This window comes from Sebastes umbrosus, chromosome 14 (assembly GCF_015220745.1).
Source record: "Sebastes umbrosus isolate fSebUmb1 chromosome 14, fSebUmb1.pri, whole genome shotgun sequence".
Classification (NCBI taxonomy): Eukaryota; Metazoa; Chordata; class Actinopteri; order Perciformes; family Sebastidae; genus Sebastes; species Sebastes umbrosus.
The window spans coordinates 31,966,931-31,992,454 of NC_051282.1; the positions used below are offsets into that span (position 1 = coordinate 31,966,931).

The window sequence follows — 25,524 nt, forward strand, 5'->3', positions numbered from 1 at the left end:
CCTCTCTCCTCTCTCTTCTCTCCTCTCTCCTCTCTCCTCTCTCCTCTCTCCTCTCTCCTCTCTCTTCTCTCCTCTCTCCTCTCTCCTCTCTCCTCTCTCCTCTCTCCTCTCTCCTCTCTCTTCTCTCCTCTCTCCTCTCTCCTCTCTCTTCACTCCTCTCTCCTCTCTCTTCTCTCCTCTCTCCTCTCTCCTCTCTCCTCTCTCTTCACTCCTCTCTCTTCTCTCCTCTCTCCTCTCTCCTCTCTCCTCTCTCCTCTCTCTTCTCTCCTCTCTCCTCTCTCCTCTCTCCTCTCTCCTCTCTCCTCTCTCCTCTCTCTTCTCTCTTCTCTCCTCTCTCCTCTCTCCTCTCTCCTCTCTCCTCTCTCTTCACTCCTCTCTCCTCTCTCTTCTCTCCTCTCTCCTCTCTCCTCTCTCCTCTCTCTTCTCTCCTCTCTCCTCTCTCCTCTGTCCTCTCTCCTCTCTCTTCTCTCCTCTCTCCTCTCTCTTCTCTCTTCTCTCCTCTCTCCTCTCTCCTCTGTCCTCTGTCCTCTGTCCTCTCTCCTCTCTCCTCTCTCCTCTCTCTTCTCTCTTCTCTCCTCTCTCCTCTCCTCTCTCCTCTCTCCTCTCTCCTCTCTCCTCTCTCCTCTGTCCTCTGTCCTCTCTCCTCTCTCCTCTCTCCTCTCTCCTCTCTCCTCTCTCTTCTCTCCTCTCTCCTCTCTCCTCTCTCTTCTCTCTTCTCTCTTCTCTCCTCTCTCCTCTCTCCTCTGTCCTCTGTCCTCTCTCCTCTCTCCTCTCTCCTCTCTCCTCTCTCCTCTCTCTTCTCTCTTCTCTCCTCTCTTCTCTCCTCTCTCCTCTCTCCTCTCTCCTCTCTCTTCTCTCTTCTCTCCTCTCTTCTCTCCTCTCTCCTCTCTCCTCTCTCCTCTGTCCTCTCTCCTCTCTCCTCTCTCTTCTCTCCTCTCTCTTCTCTCCTCTCTCCTCTCTCCTCTCTCCTCTCTCCTCTCTCCTCTCTCTTCTCTCCTCTCTCCTCTCTCCTCTCTCCTCTCTCCTCTCTCTTCTCTCCTCTCTCCTCTCTCCTCTCTCCTCTCTCCTCTCTCCTCTCTCCTCTCTCCTCTCTCTTCTCTCCTCTCTCCTCTCTCCTCTCTCCTCTCTCTTCTCTCCTCTGTCCTCTCTCCTCTCTCCTCTCTCCTCTGTCCTCTCTCCTCTCTCCTCTCTCCTCTCTCCTCTCTCCTCTCTCCTCTCTCCTCCTGTTGGTTCTCAGAGGGATCAGTAGACGAGTTGCTCCTTCACATCACATAGAACTCATTTTATTGGTGTTAACTTCAAAGATAAAGAGTATTATTTATATTTTATATTCTCATACTGTTGGAGTATTAATATCCTCGTGGTAGATCTCGGCTGCCGAAGACAGCGATGCGTAACTCATTAAAGACTTGACTTCCTTCCTCCTCTCTGCTTCCTCCTTCTCTTCCAGGTAACGGCGTCGGTCCCGTGATGGTGGACTCGTCTCCCACAGTGTCCTCTGTGTCGCCCATGCTTCACGCCAAGCTCGGCGGCCACGTCAATGGGCGGCCTGGTTTGAGCAGCCGGTCCGGCTCGCTGGCGGCGGGCTCCCCGAGGCCCTCGCTCACCCGCCGGCCCAGCGCCATCACAGAGGCCACTGTGGACGGGTCCAAGCCCAGGGACTACCTGATCCTGGCCATCCTGTCCTGCTTCTGCCCGCTGTGGCCCATCAACATCGTAGCGCTCACCTTCTCCGTCATGGTACGACTTCACGCCGTCTTCTGTCTACAAATGAAACCCAACAAATAATAATTAGACCACCAAACGATAAAACAGCAGCTAAACTTAAAGCGTTTCTATTATCTTATTTTACTGTGTTCAGTCCCGAAACAGCCTGCAGCAGGGCAACGTGGACGGCGCTCGCCGTTTGGGCCGTAACGCCATGGTTCTGTCCGTCGTGTCCATCTTGGGAGGGATCGCCATCATCGCTGCCGGCATCGCCCTCAACTGGGGATGTAAGTCACATCATCCACTTTACCTCCATCGGCCTGCTGTTGGTGGGATCTGTGATGACGTTGTAATGACGTTGTGATGACGTTGTAATGACGTTGTAATGACATTGTAATGACGTTGTGATGACGTTGTGATGACGTTGTAATGACGTTGTGATGACGTTGTAATGACATTGTAATGACGTTGTGATGACGTTGTAATGACGTTGTGATGACGTTGTGATGACGTTGTAATGACGTGATGACGTTGTGATGACGTTGTGATGACGTTGTGATGACGTTGTAATGACGTTGTGATGACGTTGTGATGACGTTGTGATGACGTGATGACGTTGTGATGACGTTGTAATGACGTTGTGATGACGTTGTGATGACATTGTGATGACGTTGTGATGACGTTGTGATGACGTTGTGATGACGTTGTGATGACGTTGTACGGACGTTGTGATGACGTTGTGATGACATTGTAATGACGTTGTGATGACGTTGTAATGACGTTGTGATGACGTTGTGATGACGTTGTAATGACGTGATGACCTTGTGATGACGTTGTGATGACGTTGTGATGACGTTGTAATGACGTTGTGATGACGTTGTGATGACGTTGTGATGACGTGATGACGTTGTGATGACGTTGTGATGACGTTGTGATGACGTTGTAATGACGTTGTGATGACGTTGTGATGACATTGTGATGACGTTGTGATGACGTTGTGATGACGTTGTGATGACGTTGTAATGACGTTGTAATGACGTTGTACGGACGTTGTGATGACATTGTGATGACGTGTTGACGTTGTAATGACATTGTGATGACGTTGTAATGACATTGTGATGACGTTGTAATGACGTACGGACGTTGTGATGACGTTGTGATGACGTTGTGATGACGTTGTGATGACGTTGTGTTGACGTTGTAATGACATTGTGATGACGTTGTAATGACATTGTGATGACGTTGTAATGACGTACGGACGTTGTGATGACGTTGTGATGACGTTGTGATGACGTTGTGTTGACGTTGTAATGACGTGATGACGTTGTGATGACGTGTTGACGTTGTAATGACGTTGTGATGACGTTGTAATGACGTTGTAATGACGTACGGACGTTGTGATGACGTTGTGATGACGTTGTGATGACGTTGTGATGACGTTGTGATGACGTTGTAATGACGTTGTACGGACGTTGTGATGACGTTGTGATGACGTTGTGTTGACGTTGTAATGACGTTGTGATGACGTTGTACGGACGTTGTGATGACGTTGTGATGACGTGTTGACGTTGTAATGACATTGTGATGACGTTGTAATGACATTGTGATGACGTTGTAATGACGTACGGACGTTGTGATGACGTTGTGATGACGTTGTGATGACGTTGTGTTGACGTTGTAATGACGTGATGACGTTGTGATGACGTGTTGACGTTGTAATGACGTTGTGATGACGTTGTAATGACGTTGTAATGACGTACGGACGTTGTGATGACGTTGTGATGACGTTGTGATGACGTTGTGTTGACGTTGTAATGACGTTGTGATGACGTTGTGCTGACGTTGTGATGACGTTGTGTTGACGTTGTAATGACGTTGTGATGACGTTGTACGGACGTTGTAATGACGTTGTAATGACGTTGTGATGACGTTGTGATGACGTTGTGATGACGTTGTGATGACTTTGTGATGACGTTGTGATGACGTTGTGATGACGTTGTGTTGACGTTGTAATGACGTGATGACGTTGTGATGACGTTGTGATGACGTGTTGACGTTGTAATGACGTTGTGATGACGTAATGACGTTGTAATGACGTACGGACGTTGTGATGACGTTGTGTTGACGTTGTAATGACGTTGTGATGACGTTGTGTTGACGTTGTGATGACGTTGTGTTGACGTTGTAATGACGTTGTGATGACGTTGTACGGACGTTGTGATGACGTTGTAATGACGTTGTAATGACGTTGTGATGACGTTGTGATGACGTTGTGATGACGTTGTGATGACTTTGTGATGACGTTGTGATGACGTTGTAATGACGTTGTAAGGACGTTGTAATGACGTTGTAATGACGTTGTACGGACGTTGTGATGACGTTGTAATGATGTAGCTGCCAGAGAGATAAAATGTCTCCAGAGACTTTAGAGTCCTTTTTAAAGTGGATCTGTCACAGTCAGTCATCTCTTATTTATCCATTCACTGAGCACAAAGGTCCATTTACTGAATACAAACAGTGTTTTAGTGGAATAGTTGAAACGTCCTCAGCTCTACAGCCGACTAATGCAGCTTCAGACAGAGCTCCTTTTTATTCTTGTTCACATACAGACATTTTTCCATTTCTTCTATTTTTGTTTTAATGTACCACCAGTTGTTGGAAGAAGTATTTAGGTTGTTTACTGCAGTAAAAGTACTAATACCCCTCTGTGATGAAAATACTCTGTTTCAAAGAAAAGTCCTGCATTGAAAACCTGAAGTAAAACTATGTGATCAGTTAAATATACTTAAAGTAAAAGTACTGATGTGTCAGTGAAATGTTCCCCGTCTGTGTTTTACTGTTATATCTGCCAAAATCAAAAATAAATAAATAAATAAATATGTAATTAAATGAAGCAAAAATAATATTACAAATAAATGTAGCCATTAATTAATTGATAACATGTGACAAATTAATATTTCTGTTTTGGTCTTTATTTATTTATCTTTGTATTAATTCCTTTATTTATTTACTGTTCTGTTTCATTTTCCCTTTTATTGATTTATGTATTTATTTTTCATTCATTTTTAAATGTATTTATTTACGCATTTATTCTTTATTTATTTTTATTTATGCATTTTTTATTTATTTATTTATTATTTATTTTATATTTATTTATTTATGCATTTTGTATTTATGTTTGTTTATTTTTTTATTTTTTTTATTTATTTATTATTTATTTTTAAATGTCAATATGTATTTATGTATTTTTTTATCAAACAGAAGAGTAAATAAATAAGGGAATTAATACAAAAATAAATAAATAAAGAACAGAACAGAAATATAAATTTATGTCACATTTTATCAATTAATTAATGACTTCATTTATTTTTTATATTATTTATTTACATTTAATGATATATTTATTTATTTATTTTTGGATATATTTTTTATTGATATATGTATTTATTTTTGAATTTAATTAAATGTATTTATTTACTTATCTTTGCATTTACTTATTATTTATTTTTTAACGTATATATTTATTTTTTTATTTTTTTTATTAAACAGAAGAGTAAATAAATAAGGGAATTAATACAAAGATAAATAAATAAAGAACAGAACAGAAATATCAATTTATGTCACATTTATCAATTAATTAATGGCTACATTTATTTTTAATATTATTTATGCTGCATTTATTTATTGTTTTATTTTTTATTTTATTTTCTATATTTATTTTTAAATATATATATTTATATATTTATTTAATTATTCATTTGTCATTATTTAATGACATATTTATATATTTATTTATTGAGTCATTTATTTATTTATTTATTCAATATTTTTTATTTTGGCAGGTTCTGGCCTCCATAGTTTCTGGATTATTATTACCGCTGCATTAATGTGTGTGTTGCATTTGAACTCCTTTATATCCTGTTGGCTGGTTTCAGTTAAAGTAGTTTAGTAGTATATAAAATAGAAATACTTAATGTAGTTAAGTACTTAGTTACATTCCACCACGTTAAACATCGGTGACTTTCTGTCTTCTTTCTGTCTTCTTTCTGTCTCCAGTGATTTTAAAATCCTGATTAAAATGGCGACACCGACTTCACGACCCGACCCGACCCGACCCGACCCGACCCGACACCGACCCGACACCGACCCGACGCCACCCGACACCGCTCTCCCTCCGACTTCCTGAAGCACTATCGTTCTCAAGCGCCTGCACCGGATGAAAAACTAAGTCTGTTCCTGTTGTTTGCTGTTGTTTCTCGCTGCACGACGAGCATGGTCCGCCTGGCGCTCTACCTCCGACACCCTCCGACTCCGACACCCACCGACACCCACTGACACCCACCGACACCCACCGACACCGAGGAAAGGATGATCACATGATGCTCATTTCATTCTGTGGTAGCAGCTTATCTCCTCCTTCAGACCGCTCTCCGTTGTCATGGAAATGGATGTCTGTCTCTATGGAAACGGGATTATTCAGACCTCTAAGTGAGTCGACAGGTCCAGTGATGGTCACGCTGGGTTTCCACCTTCTTGATGCCAAATAATGAGAAACTTGGTGTTTATCTGAGACGCTGCTGCCGGTTCGACCGGCCGGCAGAGTCTTTGTGCTGTGAGAGGGACTCGTGTTTCGTTCTCCAGCTGTTCCTGTTGCTGTGATTGGAGGATGGACGTGGCCCTGGACGTGGATGTGGACATGGACGTGAACGTGAACGTGAACGTGAACGTGGACGTGGCCCTGGACGTGAACGTGGACGTGGACATGAACGTGGACGCTCACGATGCTGCTGAAGTCCTGATGTCACTTCTTATCTAGCTGCTGGTTCACAACAAAGTCAGGTTTTCTTTCAATTCTTCTGGGTTTCACTCTCCATATTCTAATAGATGATCTAAAACAGACATGTTAGTTAACGGGTAAAGCTGCTGATATCTGCTGCTCGTGCTCCACGTTCAGACCCAAACCAGCACAGAGCTTTAACAACACTAATATACAGTTTCATCAGTAATTCACTAAACCAGCTGTAGTATGTATCAACCAACAAGAGGAAATAGGGACTTTGTCTGGGACTATTTTCAGCAGCGGATGAATCCTCGTGTGGTGCTGTAGTGAGTGTTAGTGTGAGCAGGACGGTGTGTTAGTGTGAGCAGGACGGTGTGTTAGTGGGACTGAGTCAGAGTAAACTACAGTGTGTGTTCATGGTGATGAAGGAACATGTCACCCATATTTTACTACTTATTTTTGGACATGTTTCACCTATTTTACTAATGATTTTCAGATGTTTTTCCACATATCTCTTGGACATTTTTCACTAATGTTTTCCACATATATAACTAAACATTTTAGCATCTTTTTTGACATTTTTTACCATTTTTTTTCACCTATTTACCAATAATTTTAGCATATTTTTCACATATTTTTCAAATTATTTTTGGATATTTTTTCGACATTTTTCAATAAAGTTTTTCACATTTTACTGATAATTTTAGCATATTTTTTTTTTGACATTTTTGACAATGTTTTTCACCTATTTACTAATAATGTTCAGATATTTTTCACAGATTTTTCTGGGTTTTTTGGACACTTTTCACATATTTTTCAAATTATTTTTCAGATATTTTTTTGGATATTTTTCAGACATTTTTCACTTTTTTTCAGATATTTTTAAACATATTTTTCACATTTTCCGGACATTTTACACCTTTTTCCTCACATGTTTTACTAATAATTTTATTATGATTATATAATAAAATATAATTATATTTTTCATGAGTAAAATATGTGAAAAATGTTCCAAAAATTATTAGTCAAATATGTGAATAATATAACAAACAACAAAAATAAGGGAAAAAGTCTGAAAAGAGAGAAGCAATAGAGAGAAAGCTAGAAAGAGAATCAGGCTGTGAAACACACACTATACTTGTTAGTAGATATATCCACTGCTGGTTTGAGTCTGATCATGTGATTTAATGACTAGATGAAAATACAACTGTCCTTATTTAAACGTATGAAGTGAGCCACACGACGAACCAGAAAGACGAACTGGAAGCAGCTGGTTCTGACCGGCTGGCGTTCATCACCTCGTCATCGTCCAGTCAGCGTTTTGTCTTTACCGTGTGCCGACGGACGCCGGCTGGACCGACCGGTTGGAACTCTGAGGAAATAAGCTGCTGTTATGGAACTGAATCATCTCTTATAACCTGTGCATGTTTACACTATTTATTACAGAAGACTCTAGCCTCATTTAGCCGGAGCGCTGACTGAGTAGCACTTTGTACATAAATAATATGGGAAACTGTAATATGTCCGCCCGCTAAAGATGTCCCCCTTCTTCCTCCGTAGACACGTAGACGCTTCACGGTGATACGTCAACGTGGGCGCCATATTGGACCTGGCGAGACTGGCCTGTAACCCGTTATACATGTTAAAACTTTACAGTCTCTTTAGCGTGACTCCTCGTAGATCAGAAACGTTTGAATATAAAACGACTCGTTGAGAAATGGAGACGTTATAGAACTTTTTATCCCCCTTCACTTGTTGTTTGTTATATTTTTCACATATTTTATTAATCATTTTTGGAACATTTTTCACATATTTTACTAATATTTTACTTCTGAAAAATATCATTATATTTTATTATATAATCATAATATAATCGTTAGTAAAACGTGAGGAAAAAGGTGTAAAATGTCCAGATAATATGTGAAAAATATCTGAGGATTATTAGAAAAATAGGTGAAAAAATGTCAAAGAAGATATGCTAAAATTATTAAAATATGTGAGGAACCTTCCTGACAAATGTCCAAAAAATCATTGAAAAATAGGTGAAAAGTGTCCAAAACAAATCCGAAAAATATCCCAAAAATATGTGAAAAATATCCCAAAAATTATTAGTAAATAGGAGAACAATAATTGTCAAAAATATCCAGAAGATATGCTAAAATTATTAGTAAAATATGTGAAAAACCTTCCTGAAAAATTTCCAAAAAATCATTGAAAAATAGGTGAAATGTGTCGAAAACAAATCAGAAAAATATCCAGAAATGATGAGTAAATAGGAGACAAAAGTATAAATGAAATGTGTTGAGAAATGTCGATGTTATAATGCTTTTTATCCAGAAAGACGGCAGCTCCTCTGTTCACTAGTATAGGGTTACGGCTCAGTCTCGCCTGGTCCAATATGGCGTGCACGTTGAGGTACGATCCAGGTGTCAGTGCGACGTCTACGCGTCTACGCTTCTTCCCTTCGTCATAACTGACCGACAAATATCTCGCCGCCAAAAATGCACATTGGTGTTTTCTCTAGAGGACGTCGCTGCTGTGAAGATAAACCTGGTGAGAGGTCAGAGGTCAGGTGATGTCAGGTGAGGTCAGGTGACCCCTCCTGTCCTGTATGTAGCATGCCTGTTTACTAACCACATTATGCAACACGATGGTCCCGGCTCGATGTCGGCAGCTTCACTGAGTCGCGTCCGTCCTGGTACGCAGTCTCGTACGGACTTTGCTTGCGCTACCTCTCAGAGCTGCTACAGTGTTCCACCGCCTCACGTTGTTCCACTCTGATGGTTTTAACCGACTGTTAACGCTCTCGTATCGTTTGTGTGTTTCTGCTGTTTGTGTTTCACTGACTAACCATGTAGTTCTGATATTCATGTGCAGAGTTTTGATGGTGAACACCTTCACGCTGCTCTACACCGTTATCTCTTATTCAGCTGGCACAAGTTCTGGACATAGAACAACTCCTATATTTAATATATAATATATATATATATATATACATATATATATACTAGGGCTGGGACGATTCACCTATCACGATACTCAGGTGGCGGTTCGATATGTATTGCGATTTTTAAGTCCAATCCAAATTTATTTATAAAGCACATTTAAAAACAACCAAAGTGCTACACAATTATACATCAAATAAGACATAAAACAACACAATAACACCGTAAGACTGATTCAAAACCAACAGGACATTCAAATAATAAAAGCATCGAGACCAATAGGAAAGAAAAAAGATTAAAAAAAAGCATAGACAAGGAATAAAAGTATGTTCTGAGGTTTGATTTAAACCGGATAGCTCTACAGTTGTAGCGTCGGCCCATTTGACCGCGGAGACAAGCGCGACGGCCGGCTCCACCGCCACGTTACCGCCATACCATAACGTTACCTGCTAATTGTTTTGCACTTTTTTGGGATATTTTTGGACATTTATCAGACTTTTTTTCGGAAATATTCCAGACATTTTTCAGAATTCTATTCAAACATATCGGCCTTTTTTTGGACATTTTTTGGTCATACTTTGGCATTTTTTCCGGACATATTTCAGCCTTTTTAAGATTTCTTTTTGAACGTTTTGTTTTTTTTCAGCCTTTGTTCAGACTTATTTTGTCCCTTTTTTAGAAGTCAGCATGCAGCTTTATCTCTGCTCTGTCTAGCTCTGCTTTTCCTGTCAATGTGTGAAACCCAAAGTGTTTCCATCCTTTACTGGATGTGTAGTGTTTACCACGCTGGATTTAACATGTGAGGGTGCAGGTCGTATCCACGACGACCCTCCAATGGTTTATACTCTCTGAGGTTTGTTTTGGTTGACGGATACGGAACGGATATGACGTCACGTTACTCAGACTACCACAATAAAAGATATGATGTCACGTTACTCAGACTACCACAATAAAAGCGGGAACTTCCTTCTAAAACAAAAAAATCGCAATAAATACAGTAGGTGAATCGATTTTTTTCCCACCCCTAATTTATATATATATATACAGTATATATCTATATCTATAAAACACGAAGAAACAGACAGTTCTGAGGAAGATTTTTGGTATTCAGAGATAAATATGAGCACAGAGCCGAGCTGTTACTTTTTATATGAAACTTAAACGACGATTCAAACGCATGAAATAATTAAATATTTAATCTGTAACGCTCAAAGAAAACTCCATAAAAAGCACAAAATAAACGGTATGAAACCCGACACACGTCACGGAGAAGAAAACAAAAAGGTGGTAAATTCATTGAAATTATTAATTAAACTTCGATAATAGTTTATTTTAAGGTTTACATAATCATTAACAAATACTTAAATGTTATAATGTGTTCAACAAGAAACTGTTAAAATAATAATATAATTTTATTGTTTGTTAATAGTTAAAAAAACAACTATTAACTACATTTTAATTAATTATCAGTTTACCATTGATAAATGATTGTTATTATGAACAAAACAAAAAGACTAATTGTGCGCTCAAATTGGATTTGATTCATTTTTGTTCTGATGTTGGACAGAAATATGTGGATATAATCCAGATTGCACCTGTTCTAATGTCAATATGTTTGATGCTCATAATTTAGAGAATTCTAAATATATTTATTATTTAATTAATCTTATTTATTTATTATTCTAGTAAATATAATATTAGAGGAGAAGTTTATTCTAAAGTGTAAAAGCTGGAAGTCTTGTGCAGAACTTGTCGTTTCTCGATGCTGCATCCTGTGAAGACGTTCATTTACTTTCCTCTCGTGTTTATTTCCTGTTTATCATTTTCTTTTGTAAACGCTCTTTTCACACCTGATTATTAATGCTCTTTGTATTTTTATATTTCTATTGCCATTCTCTGGATCTCTTTTTGTATTGACATGAATAATCTGGTGTTTGTAACGCTCAGTATTTAAACTGCTTCCTGCTTGCTCTTTCTGAACGGGCGCTGTTAGCATGAGTAGACTTCATTATGTCTCTTATTATTATTATTATGATTATTAATATCTCCTGACACCGGACTCTCTTTGTGCCTGTGCATGCCTTAACTTGACTGCTTTATGAAGCATACTGAATGAGTAACACAGTACATTTATCCAACACACTGTTGATCTACTGCTGTTGAGTATATTTGATGATGTTTGAAGGGAATAAATCCCGTTAATACGACCTCCTCCTCGTCTGCAGGCTCGTCTGTCCATCTGAGGATCAATCATGTGACACATTAACTCATACACATCAAACTCATGTTGGTACGATGACAGGCGTCACTTCCTCCGTATATCACAGCCCTGGATAGAAAACAAGGTCATAACAGATGACCGAAGCAGGAAGTCGTCGTCACGGCGGCCGCGGCTAACGCTTACATAATATACTTTGAATTTTTTGCATTTCTTGACATACTATACTGTCAATCTTTTGCATTTGTTTTTACATATTATACTGTGACTTTTTAGCATTTATTTCGACATAATATACTGTGTTTATTTTGCCTTTTTTATGACATATTATACTGTGACTTTTTTACCTTTTCTTCGACATACTATACAAACTAAATTTTGACCGGCTGTCAGCGTTTCAGCGGTTCGGTTGTATTTTGCGTATTCTTTCCCTGCTGTTAGTTAGTTGTTGGCTTTTTTCACATAACTAATGAGTGTAAATGTAGATTGTATGGATCCAGTAGTGTAGGTGAAATGTTAAACATTGCACCTTTAAAGCAATAGAGAAACAAGCTGACGCAAGAAGGAAGGACAACCACCGTCGTCATGGCGGCCGCGGCTAATGCATGAGCTAATGCTAAACGTGGAGCATGAAGTAGTAGTGAGATGGAGCTCAGAGATGGAGGAGCAACGTGTTTATTAGTGTTTATTTAACGTGTCTCCATGACTTCATCCGTCCATCCTTCATCAATGTTCAGTTCAAAGTAAAAACTAACATCACTTTGGCTACGTTCCAAATCGCATACTTTTTCTTTTTACTTCTCGTACATACTGCAGCTGCCCTTACAAAGTACGTACTGTTTCATGCACTACTTCCTCATAACATTGCACCTTGAACTTTGACCCTCTTGCTCATGTATCCCCTGCACTGAGGATTGTGGGTCAGAATAGCCAGAAAAGCATGCTGGCTTGCGTACTGCAAAATGTGACGGGGTGTAGTAGGACATCCTGGTATTTGTTGGCATACTGTAATTTGACCTTCTAGCATTGGGACGTACTAAATCTCTTTCTGGCATACTAAATAGTAGGGTAGTATGGGTATTGGAACACACAGTACTTACTAAAGGCACAATGTTATGCATACTGCATGCAACACCACACAGCTGCAGTATGCACTAAAAGTAAAAAGAAAAAGTATGTGATTTGGAGCGCACCCTAATTCTTCCCGCCCGTCGTCAGCCATGTTGGTTTACACTAAAGTCCCGTTTGATCGCCAGAGATTTAGAGAGACGTCCCGTTTTTTTTCTGTGGGGACTCTCGTTGCTGTGCCGTCACTCTCTCCAGGAGCACCAGAAAGTTACCATGAACCAACGGGACCAGATTAGACCGCTACGCCGCTGGAGACGACTGCAGGAGGAGACGGCTGGAGAACGCTAGCTAGCTAACGCCTGCTCTCCTCCCGGTGAAGTCGTCTCCTGGCGGCGAGGAGTGAGGCAGAGCGACCATCACCCGGCGCTGTCCTCTGTTGGACTCATTTCCTGTAGCGTTACACTGCTAGCGCTAGCCTCCAGTCTTTCCTTTGGTTAGCCTGCAGCTAACAGCGTGACCTCATCATGACGTCATCACTAAAACGGTCTATAAGCTGTTTTCTTATCTTCTTGTAAACCGTCAGAGTTGTCGTCCACTAAGAAGTGAAATGTGCAGCTTCTCCTCGTTAATTCAGACGGCTGAGGAGGAAACGCTGGTTATCTGTAAATAATGCAGAAACCTCCAGCCGAGCAGAAATAAGAGTCTGAGGCCAAAAGTACATCTAAACTCTCCTTTTTATCACAGAATCAAAGACCTTTTACTGAAATCCAACACTTTGAAGCTTTTTAACGTTTAAAGATTCCTAACAGAACTATTTCCACACAACACAAGCTGCTGTTTTAACAGTATAAAGTGTGATGGATGAAGGTCTGCAAAGGAAAACACACAGAAAACTGCATTAAATCAGAATGTCAGAAATCAGTCTGCACCAAATGTTCAATGTGAATTCATCATTAGTGTCATATTCATGATGAAAAGTCTATAGAATATCTTTAAAATACAGTTTATTATCATAACCACCAGCAGGAAATGCTTTTATTTTCTTAAATGTTGTCGTGCTTTTATTTGTGTTTCTTTTTTAATGTGAGGAAATCAAAAAGAGAGAAAGGAAGAAGAGAGCGAGAGATATAAGGAGGGAGTGGGCTTCATTTTCTTTTACACCCGGGGTTTCTAGGAGGAGAGGTTGTCACGGCAACCGTCGGCAAGGGAGCGAGGGATGCTGGGATGGAGAGAGAGACGAGAGAGGAGGAGCAGGAGAGAGGAGAGAGGTCTGATTCCTCTCTGTTAATAAAAGATCTCTCTCTGTGTGGGTGGGTGCTTCGTTTGAATTTTAGATTCTTATAAATTATTAAGAGACTTCACCGCTGAGGAGGAGGAGGAGGAGGATGAAGAGGAGGAGGAGGAGGAGGATGAAGGATAGGAGGAGGAGGAAGAGGAAGAGGAGGAGGGGAGGAGGAAGAAGGTTAGGAGGAGGAGTAGGAGGAGGAGAGGAGGAGGAGGAGGAGGAGGAGGAAGAGGAGCAGGAGGAGGAGGAGGAGGAGGATGAAGGATAGGAGGAGGAGGAGGAAGAGGAGGAGGAGGAGGAGGAGGAAGAGGAGGAGGGGGGGAGGAAGAAGGATAGGAGGAGGAGTAGGAGGAGGAGAGGAGGAGGAGGAGGAGGAGGAGGAGGAAGAGGAGCAGGAGGAGGAGGAGGAGGAGGAGGAGGAGGAGGAGGAAGAGGAGCAGGAGGAGGAGAGGAGGAGGAGAGGAGGAGGAGGAGGAGGAAGAGGAGCAGGAGGAGGAGGAGGAGGAGGAGAGGAGGAGGAGGAGGAGAGGAGGAGTAAGAGGTGGAGCAGGAGGTGGAGGAGTAAAGGAGGAGGAGGAGGAGGAGGAGGAGGAGAAGGAGGAGGAGGAGAGGAGGAGGAGGAGCAGGAAGATGAGAGGAGGAGGAGGAGGAGAGGAGGAGGATGAGAGGAAGAGGAGGAGGAGGAGGAGGAGGAGCAGGAGGTAGAGGAAGAGGAGGAGGAGGTAGAGGAGTCTCCGAGTGGCTGCAGGAAACCAGACACACAGACAAAAGATAAGCGATGAGGAGGAGGAAGAGGAGGGGGAGGCGGTGTGTCATAATGCAGCTAGCTGAGCAGCAAGAGAGGAGGAGGAGGAAGAGGAGGAGGAGAAGAACACAATGATAAGAGAGGAAGAAAGGATGTGAATGTAAACACAGTAGATGAAGGTGAACAGTTAGTATCTACTAACATCTCTTCTTCCTCTTTAGAGCTCCATTAAAAACACATCAATGAGTCACAGATCCAGTTCAGAGATGGAGCTCTGTTCATCCAATGATTACTTTACCTTGAGTACTTTAAGTACGTTTTACTGCATAATGCATACTTTACTTTATCTACATTTTACTGCACAATGCATACTTTACTTTATCTACATTTTACTGCATAATGCATACTTTACTTTAAGTACTTCAAATATATAATACAGTAGTATATATAATAGTGTATAGTAGCGCTCCATCTGTCATCAACTAAATTACAATATTACAAATTTACATTTACATTACTATTTTATATTTACTTCAATTCAATTCAATTTATTTTTATATAGCGTCAAATCATAACAGAAGTTATCTGGAGACGCTTTACTACTAATACTTGTGTTTCTATTTATTGTATACTTTAGAACATCATGTTCTACGTTTACTTGTGTGATTTCCTCTTTTATATATAAATATTTTATGAGCATAGCTGAAGGAACCTGAGACTGAAGATTTTCATTGATAATAATAAAGAACCTTGAACCGTAGCCTTTATCTAATAAAATAATTAGTAAATTGAAGGTAAATTTACTCCACAAACAGTCCAGTTTATATTCTTTGTATATTTCTGTCAATAATAACTGTTGGATAAAACCTGTGAAGCATTAATGATTATAATAGTTTGACACAGATAAACATGTACTGATGACAGAAACATTCTGCCCAATCAGCTGTCAGTGTGAAGGTGAAGGGGCGGGGCTTAGACGTGACGTCACAGCTGGACAAAGCCCTGCAGGTAATCAGAAGCAGCAGGGTGACGTCATCAGCTCTGAATGTGTCTGTCAGGACTGTTAGTTAGTTAGTTCGTTCTTTCGTTAGTTAGTTAGCTAACTCCTGCCGTTCCTCGCTGCTCCTGCAGTGGTCCACGGTGCTGCTTCATACACCTGCAACAGGTGACATCAGGTGAGTACTAACAAACACTGCAGGTGTACCTCAGAGGTGTTTGAAGGCTCCAGTTTATTAGGTGCACCGAGACGAGGCTAACATGCTAACACAGTCCTGTAATGAATGAATGCTACCAGGTTCAGCTGTTTCTATTATTATGTCCAGATGACAGGAACACCTCTCAGGTGTGATTCAGGAACACCTCTCAGGTGTGATTCAGGAACACCTCTCAGGTGTGATACAACAACACCTCTCTCAGGTGTGATACAACAACACCTCTCTCAGGTGTGATACAGAAACACCTCTGAGGTGTGATGACAGGAACACCTCTCTCAGGTGTGATGACAGGAACACCTCTGAGGTGTGATGACAGGAACACCTCTCAGGTGTGATACAACAACACCTCTCTCAGGTGTGATACAACAACACCTCTCTCAGGTGTGATACAGAAACACCTCTGAGGTGTGATGACAGGAACACCTCTCTCAGGTGTGATACAGAAACACCTCTGAGGTGTGATGACAGGAACACCTCTCAGGTGTGATGACAGGAACACCTCTCTCAGGTGTGATACAGAAACACCTCTCAGGTGTGATGACAGGAACACCTCTCTCAGGTGTGATACAACAACACCTCTCTCAGGTGTGATTCAACAACACCTCTCAGGTGTGATACAACAACACCTCTCTCAGGTGTGATACAGAAACACCTCTGAGGTGTGATGACAGGAACACCTCTCAGGTGTGATGACAGGAACACCTCTCTCAGGTGTGATACAACAACACCTCTCTCAGGTGTGATTCAACAACACCTCTCAGGTGTGATGACAGGAACACCTCTCTCAGGTGTGATACAACAACACCTCTCTCAGGTGTGATTCAACAACACCTCTCAGGTGTGATACAACAACACCTCTCTCAGGTGTGATACAGAAACACCTCTGAGGTGTGATGACAGGAACACCTCTCAGGTGTGATGACAGGAACACCTCTCAGGTGTGATGACAGGAACACCTCTCTCAGGTGTGATACAACAACACCTCTCTCAGGTGTGATTCAACAACACCTCTCAGGTGTGATGACAGGAACACCTCTCTCAGGTGTGATACAACAACACCTCTCTCAGGTGTGATTCAACAACACCTCTCAGGTGTGATGACAGGAACACCTCTCTCAGGTGTGATACAACAACACCTCTCTCAGGTGTGATTCAGGAACACTTCTCAGGTGTGATTCAGGAACACTTCTCAGGTGTGATACAGGAACATCTCTCAGGTGTGATACAGGAACACCTCTCTCAGGTGTGATACAGGAACACCTCTCAGGTGTGATTCAGCAGCATCAACTACATCCTCCAAATGTAACCAAGTACTTTTACTTCAGGTCGAGGTACTTGTACTTAACCTGAGTATTTCTATTTTCTGCTACTTTCTACTTCTACTCTACTACATCTCAGAGGTAAAGATTGTACTTTATACTGCACTGCATTTATCTGACAGCTGTAGTTCCTTCCTGTCCAAGTCAAACTGATTGAAATGCATACTTTTACTTTAAGTATATACTACTACACAATGAATACAAGTACTTTAAGTATATTTTACTGCACAATGCATACTCTTAATTAAAGTACTTAAAATATATAATACAGTAGTATATATAATAGTATATAGTAGCGTTCCATCTGTCATCAACTAAATTACAATCTCACATATTTACATTTACATCATTATTTTATATAAAGGAGAGTAAGAGAAAGTCCTGGCACTTATTTTCTTCCACTTCAAACACTGATCGTCAATAACTTCTCTGTCTTTAATTAAGTAATTAATCGTTTGGGTTTATAATAATAACTACGGGTTCCTACTGAACCCGTAGTTGTTATTATAAACCCAAATGATGAGCTATTTGGGTTTATAATAATTAATCTTTTGGGTTTATAATAACAACTACAGGTTCGCTGAAGGAACTGTAAAACAGACAGAAATTATTGTTTTTAGTGTGATTATAATCTGAGAAACTGCACTTTGCTATAATCTGATTTACCGTCACAAACATGGAGGTCAAAACGTCGTCGGCGTGGTGGGGCTGGGGGGGGGATGCAGGAGAGCGACGGACAGATTAGAGAAGATAAAGAGAAGAATATATGAGAGGAGACAGGAGGAGAGAATCAGTCAACCTTGAGGGATTTCATTATTCTGCTCTGACTCAGTTATCTAATCGATGGATTCGATTAAAGAGGAACCAGCTCATCTGTCTGATGGTAGCGGACTAATGACACCGACATGACACCGGCTGCTGCAGTCACCCACCGGCACTCTTCACACACTACTTTTACTTCAAATACAATTTACTGCACAATGCATACTTTAACTTTAAGTACTTTAACTATATTTTACTGCACAATGCATACTTTTACTTTAAGTACTTTAACTATATTTTACTGCACAATGCATACTTTTACTTCAAATACATTTTACTACACAATGCATACTTTTACTTTAAGTACATTTAGTAACTTTACTGCACAGTACATACTTTTACTTTAAGTACTTTAACTACATCTAGATGATAATACTTTTAGTTGTAGTGGAGTATTTCCACAGTGTGGTAGTAGTACTTTTACTGTTATATAATAGCAGTACTTTGTGCTCCACAGGGCGTAGAGGGGATGACCTGTTACTACCTGGCTGGGCGGGGCTCGTCGTCATGGTGAACGTGTCACGTGACCTCAGCGACGCTTCAACGTGGCGTCGACCAGCAGCGGGACACCGTCCCTCCTCTGAACAGGTTCACTGCACAACTCAACACACTCTTCTCTCTCTTCATCTGTGAGCTCCTTCTAGTGGACTCCTGCATAGTTCAACCAAAACCTAGTGACGCTGATGCAGCGTGCACGACACCAGGACCCTGTCACTAAATCCAGCCGTCATGAATTAACAGTAGTCGTGGTATTGAGGCGTTTCTTCCTGTGACGTCTCATGGTCATGTGGTCACTACTCGCTGGATGTGGTCACTACTCGCTGGATGTGGTCACTACTAGCTGGATGTGGTCACTACTCGCTGGGTGTGGTCACTTCTCGCTGTGTGTGGTCACTACTCGCTGTGTGTGGTCACTACTCGCTGTGTGTGGTCACTACTAGCTGGATGTGGTCACTACTCGCTGGGTGTGGTCACTTCTCGCTGGGTGTGGTCACTACTCGCTGTGTGTGGTCACTACTCGCTGTGTGTGGTCACTACTCGCTGTGTGTGGTCACTACTTGCTGGATGTGGTCACTACTCGCTGTGTGTGGTCACTACTCGCTGGATGTGGTCACTACTCGCTAGCTGTGGTCACTACTCGTTGGCTGTGGTCACTACTCGCTGTGTGTGGTCACTACTAGCTGGATGTGGTCACTACTCGCTGTGTGTGGTCACTACTCGCTGTGTGTGGTCACTACTAGCTGGATGTGGTCACTACTCGCTGGATGTGGTCACTACTAGCTGGATGTGGTCACTACTCGCTGGGTGTGGTCACTTCTCGTTGGCTGTGGTCACTACTCGCTGGATGTGGTCACTACTCGCTGGGTGTGGTCACTTCTCGTTGGCTGTGGTCACTACTCGCTGGGTGTGGTCACTTCTCGCTGGGTGTGGTCACTACTCGCTGTGTGTGGTCACTACTCGCTGTGTGTGGTCACTACTCGCTGTGTGTGGTCACTACTTGCTGGATGTGGTCACTACTCGCTGTGTGTGGTCACTACTCGCTGGATGTGGTCACTACTCGCTAGCTGTGGTCACTACTCGTTGGCTGTGGTCACTACTCGCTGGATGTGGTCACTACTCGTTGGCTGTGGTCACTACTCGCTGGATGTGGTCACTACTTGCTGTGTGTGGTCACTACTTGCTGGATGTGGTCACTACTCACTGTGTGTGGTCACTACTCGTTGGCTGTGGTCACTACTCGTTGGCTGTGGTCACTACTCGCTGGATGTGGTCACTACTCGCTGTGTGTGGTCACTACTTGCTGGATGTGGTCACTACTCGCTGTGTGTGGTCACTTCTCGCTGGGTGTTGTCACTACTAGCTGGATGTGGTCACTACTAGCTGGATGTGGTCACTACTAGCTGGATGTGGTCACTACTCGCTGGGTGTGGTCACTTCTCGCTGTGTGTGGTCACTACTCGCTGTGTGTGGTCACTACTCGCTGTGTGTGGTCACTACTAGCTGGATGTGGTCACTACTCGCTGGGTGTGGTCATTTCTCGCTGGGTGTGGTCACTACTCGCTGTGTGTGGTCACTACTCGCTGTGTGTGGTCACTACTCGCTGTGTGTGGTCACTACTCGCTGTGTGTGGTCACTACTTGCTGGGTGTGGTCACTACTCGCTGTGTGTGGTCACTACTCGCTGTGTGTGGTCACTACTTGCTGGATGTGGTCACTACTCGCTGGATGTGGTCACTACTCGCTAGCTGTGGTCACTACTCGTTGGCTGTGGTCACTACTCGCTGTGTGTGGTCACTACTAGCTGGATGTGGTCACTACTCGCTGTGTGTGGTCACTACTCGCTGTGTGTGGTCACTACTAGCTGGATGTGGTCACTACTCGCTGGATGTGGTCACTACTAGCTGGATGTGGTCACTACTCGCTGGGTGTGGTCACTTCTCGTTGGCTGTGGTCACTACTCGCTGGATGTGGTCACTACTCGCTGGGTGTGGTCACTTCTCGTTGGCTGTGGTCACTACTCGCTGGGTGTGGTCACTTCTCGCTGGGTGTGGTCACTACTCGCTGTGTGTGGTCACTACTCGCTGTGTGTGGTCACTACTCGCTGTGTGTGGTCACTACTTGCTGGATGTGGTCACTACTCGCTGTGTGTGGTCACTACTCGCTGGATGTGGTCACTACTCGCTAGCTGTGGTCACTACTCGTTGGCTGTGGTCACTACTCGCTGGATGTGGTCACTACTCGTTGGCTGTGGTCACTACTCGCTGGATGTGGTCACTACTTGCTGTGTGTGGTCACTACTTGCTGGATGTGGTCACTACTCACTGTGTGTGGTCACTACTCGTTGGCTGTGGTCACTACTCGTTGGCTGTGGTCACTACTCGCTGGATGTGGTCACTACTCGCTGTGTGTGGTCACTACTTGCTGGATGTGGTCACTACTCGCTGTGTGTGGTCACTTCTCGCTGGGTGTGGTCACTACTAGCTGGATGTGGTCACTACTAGCTGGATGTGGTCACTACTAGCTGGATGTGGTCACTACTCGTTGGCTGTGGTCACTACTCGCTGGATGTGGTCACTACTCGCTGTGTGTGGTCACTACTTGCTGGATGTGGTCACTACTCGCTGTGTGTGGTCACTTCTCGCTGGGTGTGGTCACTACTAGCTGGATGTGGTCACTACTAGCTGGATGTGGTCACTACTAGCTGGATGTGGTCACTACTCGCTGTGTGTTCCTCTGTGACCAGCAGAGGGCAGCACCTCATTAAATAGTGCACATGAAGCTGCGTTCAGCCTCACAGATCCTCCTCATGGAGGGAAGAAAATCCCCCAGTGGGAGTTAGAAAACCTAATAAAACAAAGTAGAGAGTAAATAGAAAGACAGAAAGACGCTGAGAGAGATGTTGACCCGCTCCTCCCTGGTAAAACGATACCAGAGTGATTGTTGAGCTGTTTTATCAGGTATGAAGGGAGAGCTGTTCTGGGGAATCATATCAGTTTCCCTCCAAGTTCTTTGGAAGGGCATGTCAAGGAAATCTGTTGAAAGGATCTTATCAGTATTGACAGTTGTGTGTGAATGATAACATCTACACACAATAACAGCCGGTGTATTGTGTCTGAGCCTGGTCCAGGGCTTCTCCTAACATGCTCTGAAATCACTCATCATCAGCTGGAATGAATCACAGTACGACGTGAAGCACAATGAAGTGCAGCAGGGCAGAAACACTGATTATATGAACATATATGAGAAGAATATCAGTATACATATTTACTAGGGGTGGGAAAAATATCGGCTCATCTATGTATCGCCATTTTTCTTTTTAAAAATTTCTAAAATAGATGTTTTAATACCAGAATGGATATACATCTGAGTCTATGTGGAGGTAGAAGGAAGTTACCACTTTTATTGTGGTAGTCTGAGTAACGTGACGTCATATCCGTTCCATATCCGTCAACCAAAACAAACCTCAGAGAGTGTAAAACGTTGGAGGGTCGTCGTGGATACGACCTGCACCCTCCCATGTTAAATCCAGCGTGGTAAACACTACACATCCAGTAAAGGATGGAAACACTTTGGGTTTCACACATTGACAGGAAAAGCAGAGCTAGACAGAGCAGAGCTAAAGCTGCATGCTAACTTCTAAAAAAGACCAAAAGATGTCCAAAAAATGTCTGAAAAAGGCCAAAATGTGTCCAAAAGAAAATATTAAGAAGGCCAAAATATGTTCAAAAAATGTCTGAAAAAAAATGTGGAAAAAATGCCAAAGTATGTACGAAATATGGCCAAAAAAAGGCCTAAAAAAGGCAGAAATATGTTCAAACAAAAGTCTGCAAAAATGGCTGATATATGTCTGAATAAAAGTCTGAAATATTTCTGAAAAAGAGAGTCTGAAAAATGTCCAAAAAAGGCAGAAAAATGTCTGCAAAAATATTTTTAAAAAAAAAGGTGCGAAGAAGTTAGCAGGAAACGTTATGGTATGGCGGTCGAGCCGGCCGAAAATAGCACTAATCTGTGAAGGAAATGTCTTTATTCTTTGATTTCTGGGTTGCTGGATAATAAATGTAATCAATAATTCCTGACAATGATCCTGATATGTTTGACTTCAGGACATCTCTGACTACATACATGCTGAACATCAAACACTTTACTGGATTCATTTAGAGATTTTACAAAGCAAAAGTCTCTTGAAGTGGATGATTCTACTTGTTCCCTTCATGGTCAAGTGTTAAGAAAGTTTTAAACAAGTTAACAACGATCACAATAAATCAGAAAACCCTCCTCTCTGGTAGAGCGGTGTTATCAGGTCTGAAGGGAGTGCTGTTCTGAGGAATCATATCAGTTCTGGCAGAGTTCACCTCCACCTTCTGAGGAGTCTTATCAACATGAGTCGTATAATGGAAACACATATCTTGGACGGATGGATTTGCCAATATTTGCCAATATTTGCCAATATTTGCTGACATATTGACAATGCAAAGTGCTGATATGCTAAAGTGATGCCCAGTCATTGTGTTGGATATCAGTCAGTTCACCACCACGGTCTGAGGACTCTCACTGAGCTGTAATGACTGAGTTCATTTGTCTTTGTCCTCTCCTGGGTTTATTAGTTTAATCTGATCTCTGACTGATACATCAGGATGTACGTGACAGTTTCGGCAGCTTATTTTGTGATATTTGATATTCATTAAATATATTTTATGGGGTAACTGCTACATCATAAAAACTTGATAGGTAATTTAGCTCAAAGCACCATTGTGTCTGCAGCCTCTGGTTCAGACTACACATGTTTTTATTGGTTATGATGGTCATTATGTCAGATTAGGCCCACGCCACACGTGAAGATTACAAGATAGAAGAGTTTTTCAACATATTGTCCTGTGACATTTATTTCAAAGTACTAATCTGTGACTTCTTTGTTTTCTTTTTGACATAATATACTGTGACTTTTCTGCATTTATTTTTTTACATAATATACTGCGTTTTTTTCGCGCGCCGGCTGAGGTGGGCCCTGCGGGGTCGGGCGCACCACTGGCCCGTCTCGCCCGCACCCAAAAGATGCTGAGGTGATTTATTTCAACGTTCTATACTGTGAATTTTTTTGCAGTGTTTTTGACATACTATATTATGCCTTTTTAAAAAAATGTCGACATACTATACTGTGACTTTTTTGCATTTTTCTGACATACTACAGTGCCTTCAGAAAGTATTTAGACTCCTTCACTTTTTTCACATTTTGTTATGTCACAGCCTTATGCTAAAATCAATAAAATTACTTTTTTCCCTAATCATGTACACGCAATACACCACAACGACAAAGTGGAAACAGAATTTTAGAAATGTTTGCAAATTTATTAAAAAGGAAAAACTGAAATATCACATTGACTTAAGTATTCAGACCCTTTACTCAGTAATGAGTTGAAGCAACTTTACAGCATCGAGTCTTCTTAGGTATGACGTGACAAGCTTTGCACATCAGCGAAACAGTTCAATCTTGGTTTCATCAGACCAGACAATCTTGTGTCTCACAGTCTGAGTGTCCTTTAGGTGCCTTTTTGCAAACTCCAAGCAGGCTTTCATGTCCATCTGGCCAGTCTGCCATAAAGCCCAGATGGGTGAAGGGTTGCAGTGAGGGTTGTCCTACTGGAAGTTTCTCCCATCTCCACACAGGATCTCTGGAGCTCAACAAAGTGACCATCGGGTTCTTGGTCAACTCCCTTACCAAGGCCCTTCTCCCCCGATTGCTCAGTTTGGCCGGGCGGACAGCTCTAGTGAGAGTCCTGGTTGTTCCAAACTTCTTCCATTTAAGAGTTATGGAGGCCACTGGGCTCTCGGGGACCTTCAATGCTGCAGAATTTTTTTGTAGCCTTCCCCAGATCTGTGCCTAAACACAACCCTGTCTCTGAGCTCTTCAGGCGGTTCCTTCGACCTCATGGTTTGGTTTTTGCTCTGATATGCATTATCAGCTGTGAGACCTTATATAGACAGGTGTGTGCCTTTCCAAATCATGTCCATTCAATTGAATTTACCACAGGTGGACTCCAGTCAAGGTGGAGAAACATCTCAAAGATGATCGAGGGGAATGGGAGGCATCTGAGCTAAATTTCAAGTATCATAGCAAAGGGTCTGAATACTTATGTCAATGTGATATTTCAGTTTTTCCTTTTTAATAAATTTGCAAAAATTTCTAAAATTCTGTTTCCACTTTGTCATTGTGGTGTATTGCGTGTAGATTGATGAGGAAAAAGTGTAATTTTATCAATTTTAGCATAAGGCTAAAAACCAAGTGGCGACATCCAAAAACCAGAGGGTGACGACCAAAAAACCAAGATGGCGACGGCCAAAAGCCAAGACGGTGACGGCCAAAAACCAAGATGGCGACGACCCAAAAAAACAAGATGGCGACGACCAAAAAAAACAAGATGGTGACAACCAAAACCTAAGACGTCGACAGCCAAAAACAAAGAGGCGACGGCAAAAAAAGAAGATGGCGACGGCCAAAATCCAAGATGGCGACGACCACAAACCAAGATGGCGACGGCCGAAAGACCAAGATGGCGACAGCCAAAATCCAAGATGGCGAAGACAACAAACCATTATGGCAAAGGCAAAAATCCAAGATGGCGACAGCCAAAAACAAAGATGGCGACATCCAAAAACCAAGATGGCGACGACCACAAACCAAGATGGCGACGGCCGAAAGACCAAGATGGCGACAGCCAAAATCCAAGATGGCGACGACCACAAACCAAGATGGCGACGGCCGAAAGACCAAGATGGCGACAGCCAAAATCCAAGATGGTGAAGACAACAAACCATTATGGCGAAGGCAAAAATCCAAGATGGCGACGGCAAAAATCCAAGATGGCGACAGCCAAAAACAAAGAGGCGACAGCCAAAAACCAAGATGGCGACGGCAAAAAAAGA

The 25,524-nt window shown here is 42.2% G+C and overlaps 2 protein-coding genes across 5 annotated transcripts in view; both read left to right on the plus strand.

Annotated features, from left to right (window-relative positions):
- The window catches only part of LOC119501571 (trafficking regulator of GLUT4 1), a 24,749-nt gene extending 17,460 nt beyond the window's left edge, over window positions 1-7,289 (plus strand). For 2 of the 3 annotated variants that reach the window (XM_037792012.1, XM_037792011.1), the window contains 3 exons: window positions 1,451-1,740; window positions 1,862-1,994; window positions 5,764-7,289. In XM_037792012.1, the coding sequence (XP_037647940.1) occupies window positions 1,451-1,740; window positions 1,862-1,994; window positions 5,764-5,780 (440 nt within the window). In that variant the 3' untranslated portion in view covers window positions 5,781-7,289. The remainder of the gene's footprint in view (window positions 1-1,450; window positions 1,741-1,861; window positions 1,995-5,763) is intronic. The other variant, XR_005209859.1, reaches the window with a different exon arrangement.
- An 8,490-nt stretch (window positions 7,290-15,779) lies between these two features.
- The window catches only part of LOC119502315 (GTPase IMAP family member 7-like), a 40,189-nt gene continuing 30,444 nt past the window's right edge, over window positions 15,780-25,524 (plus strand). Inside the window, exons 1-3 of one of the 2 annotated variants that reach the window (XR_005210041.1) lie at window positions 15,780-15,923; window positions 18,561-18,691; window positions 24,866-25,482. The gene's annotated coding sequence lies outside the window, so the exon portion shown is untranslated. Of the gene's footprint in view, window positions 15,924-18,560; window positions 18,692-24,865; window positions 25,483-25,524 lie in introns of those variants that run through there. The other variant, XR_005210042.1, reaches the window with a different exon arrangement.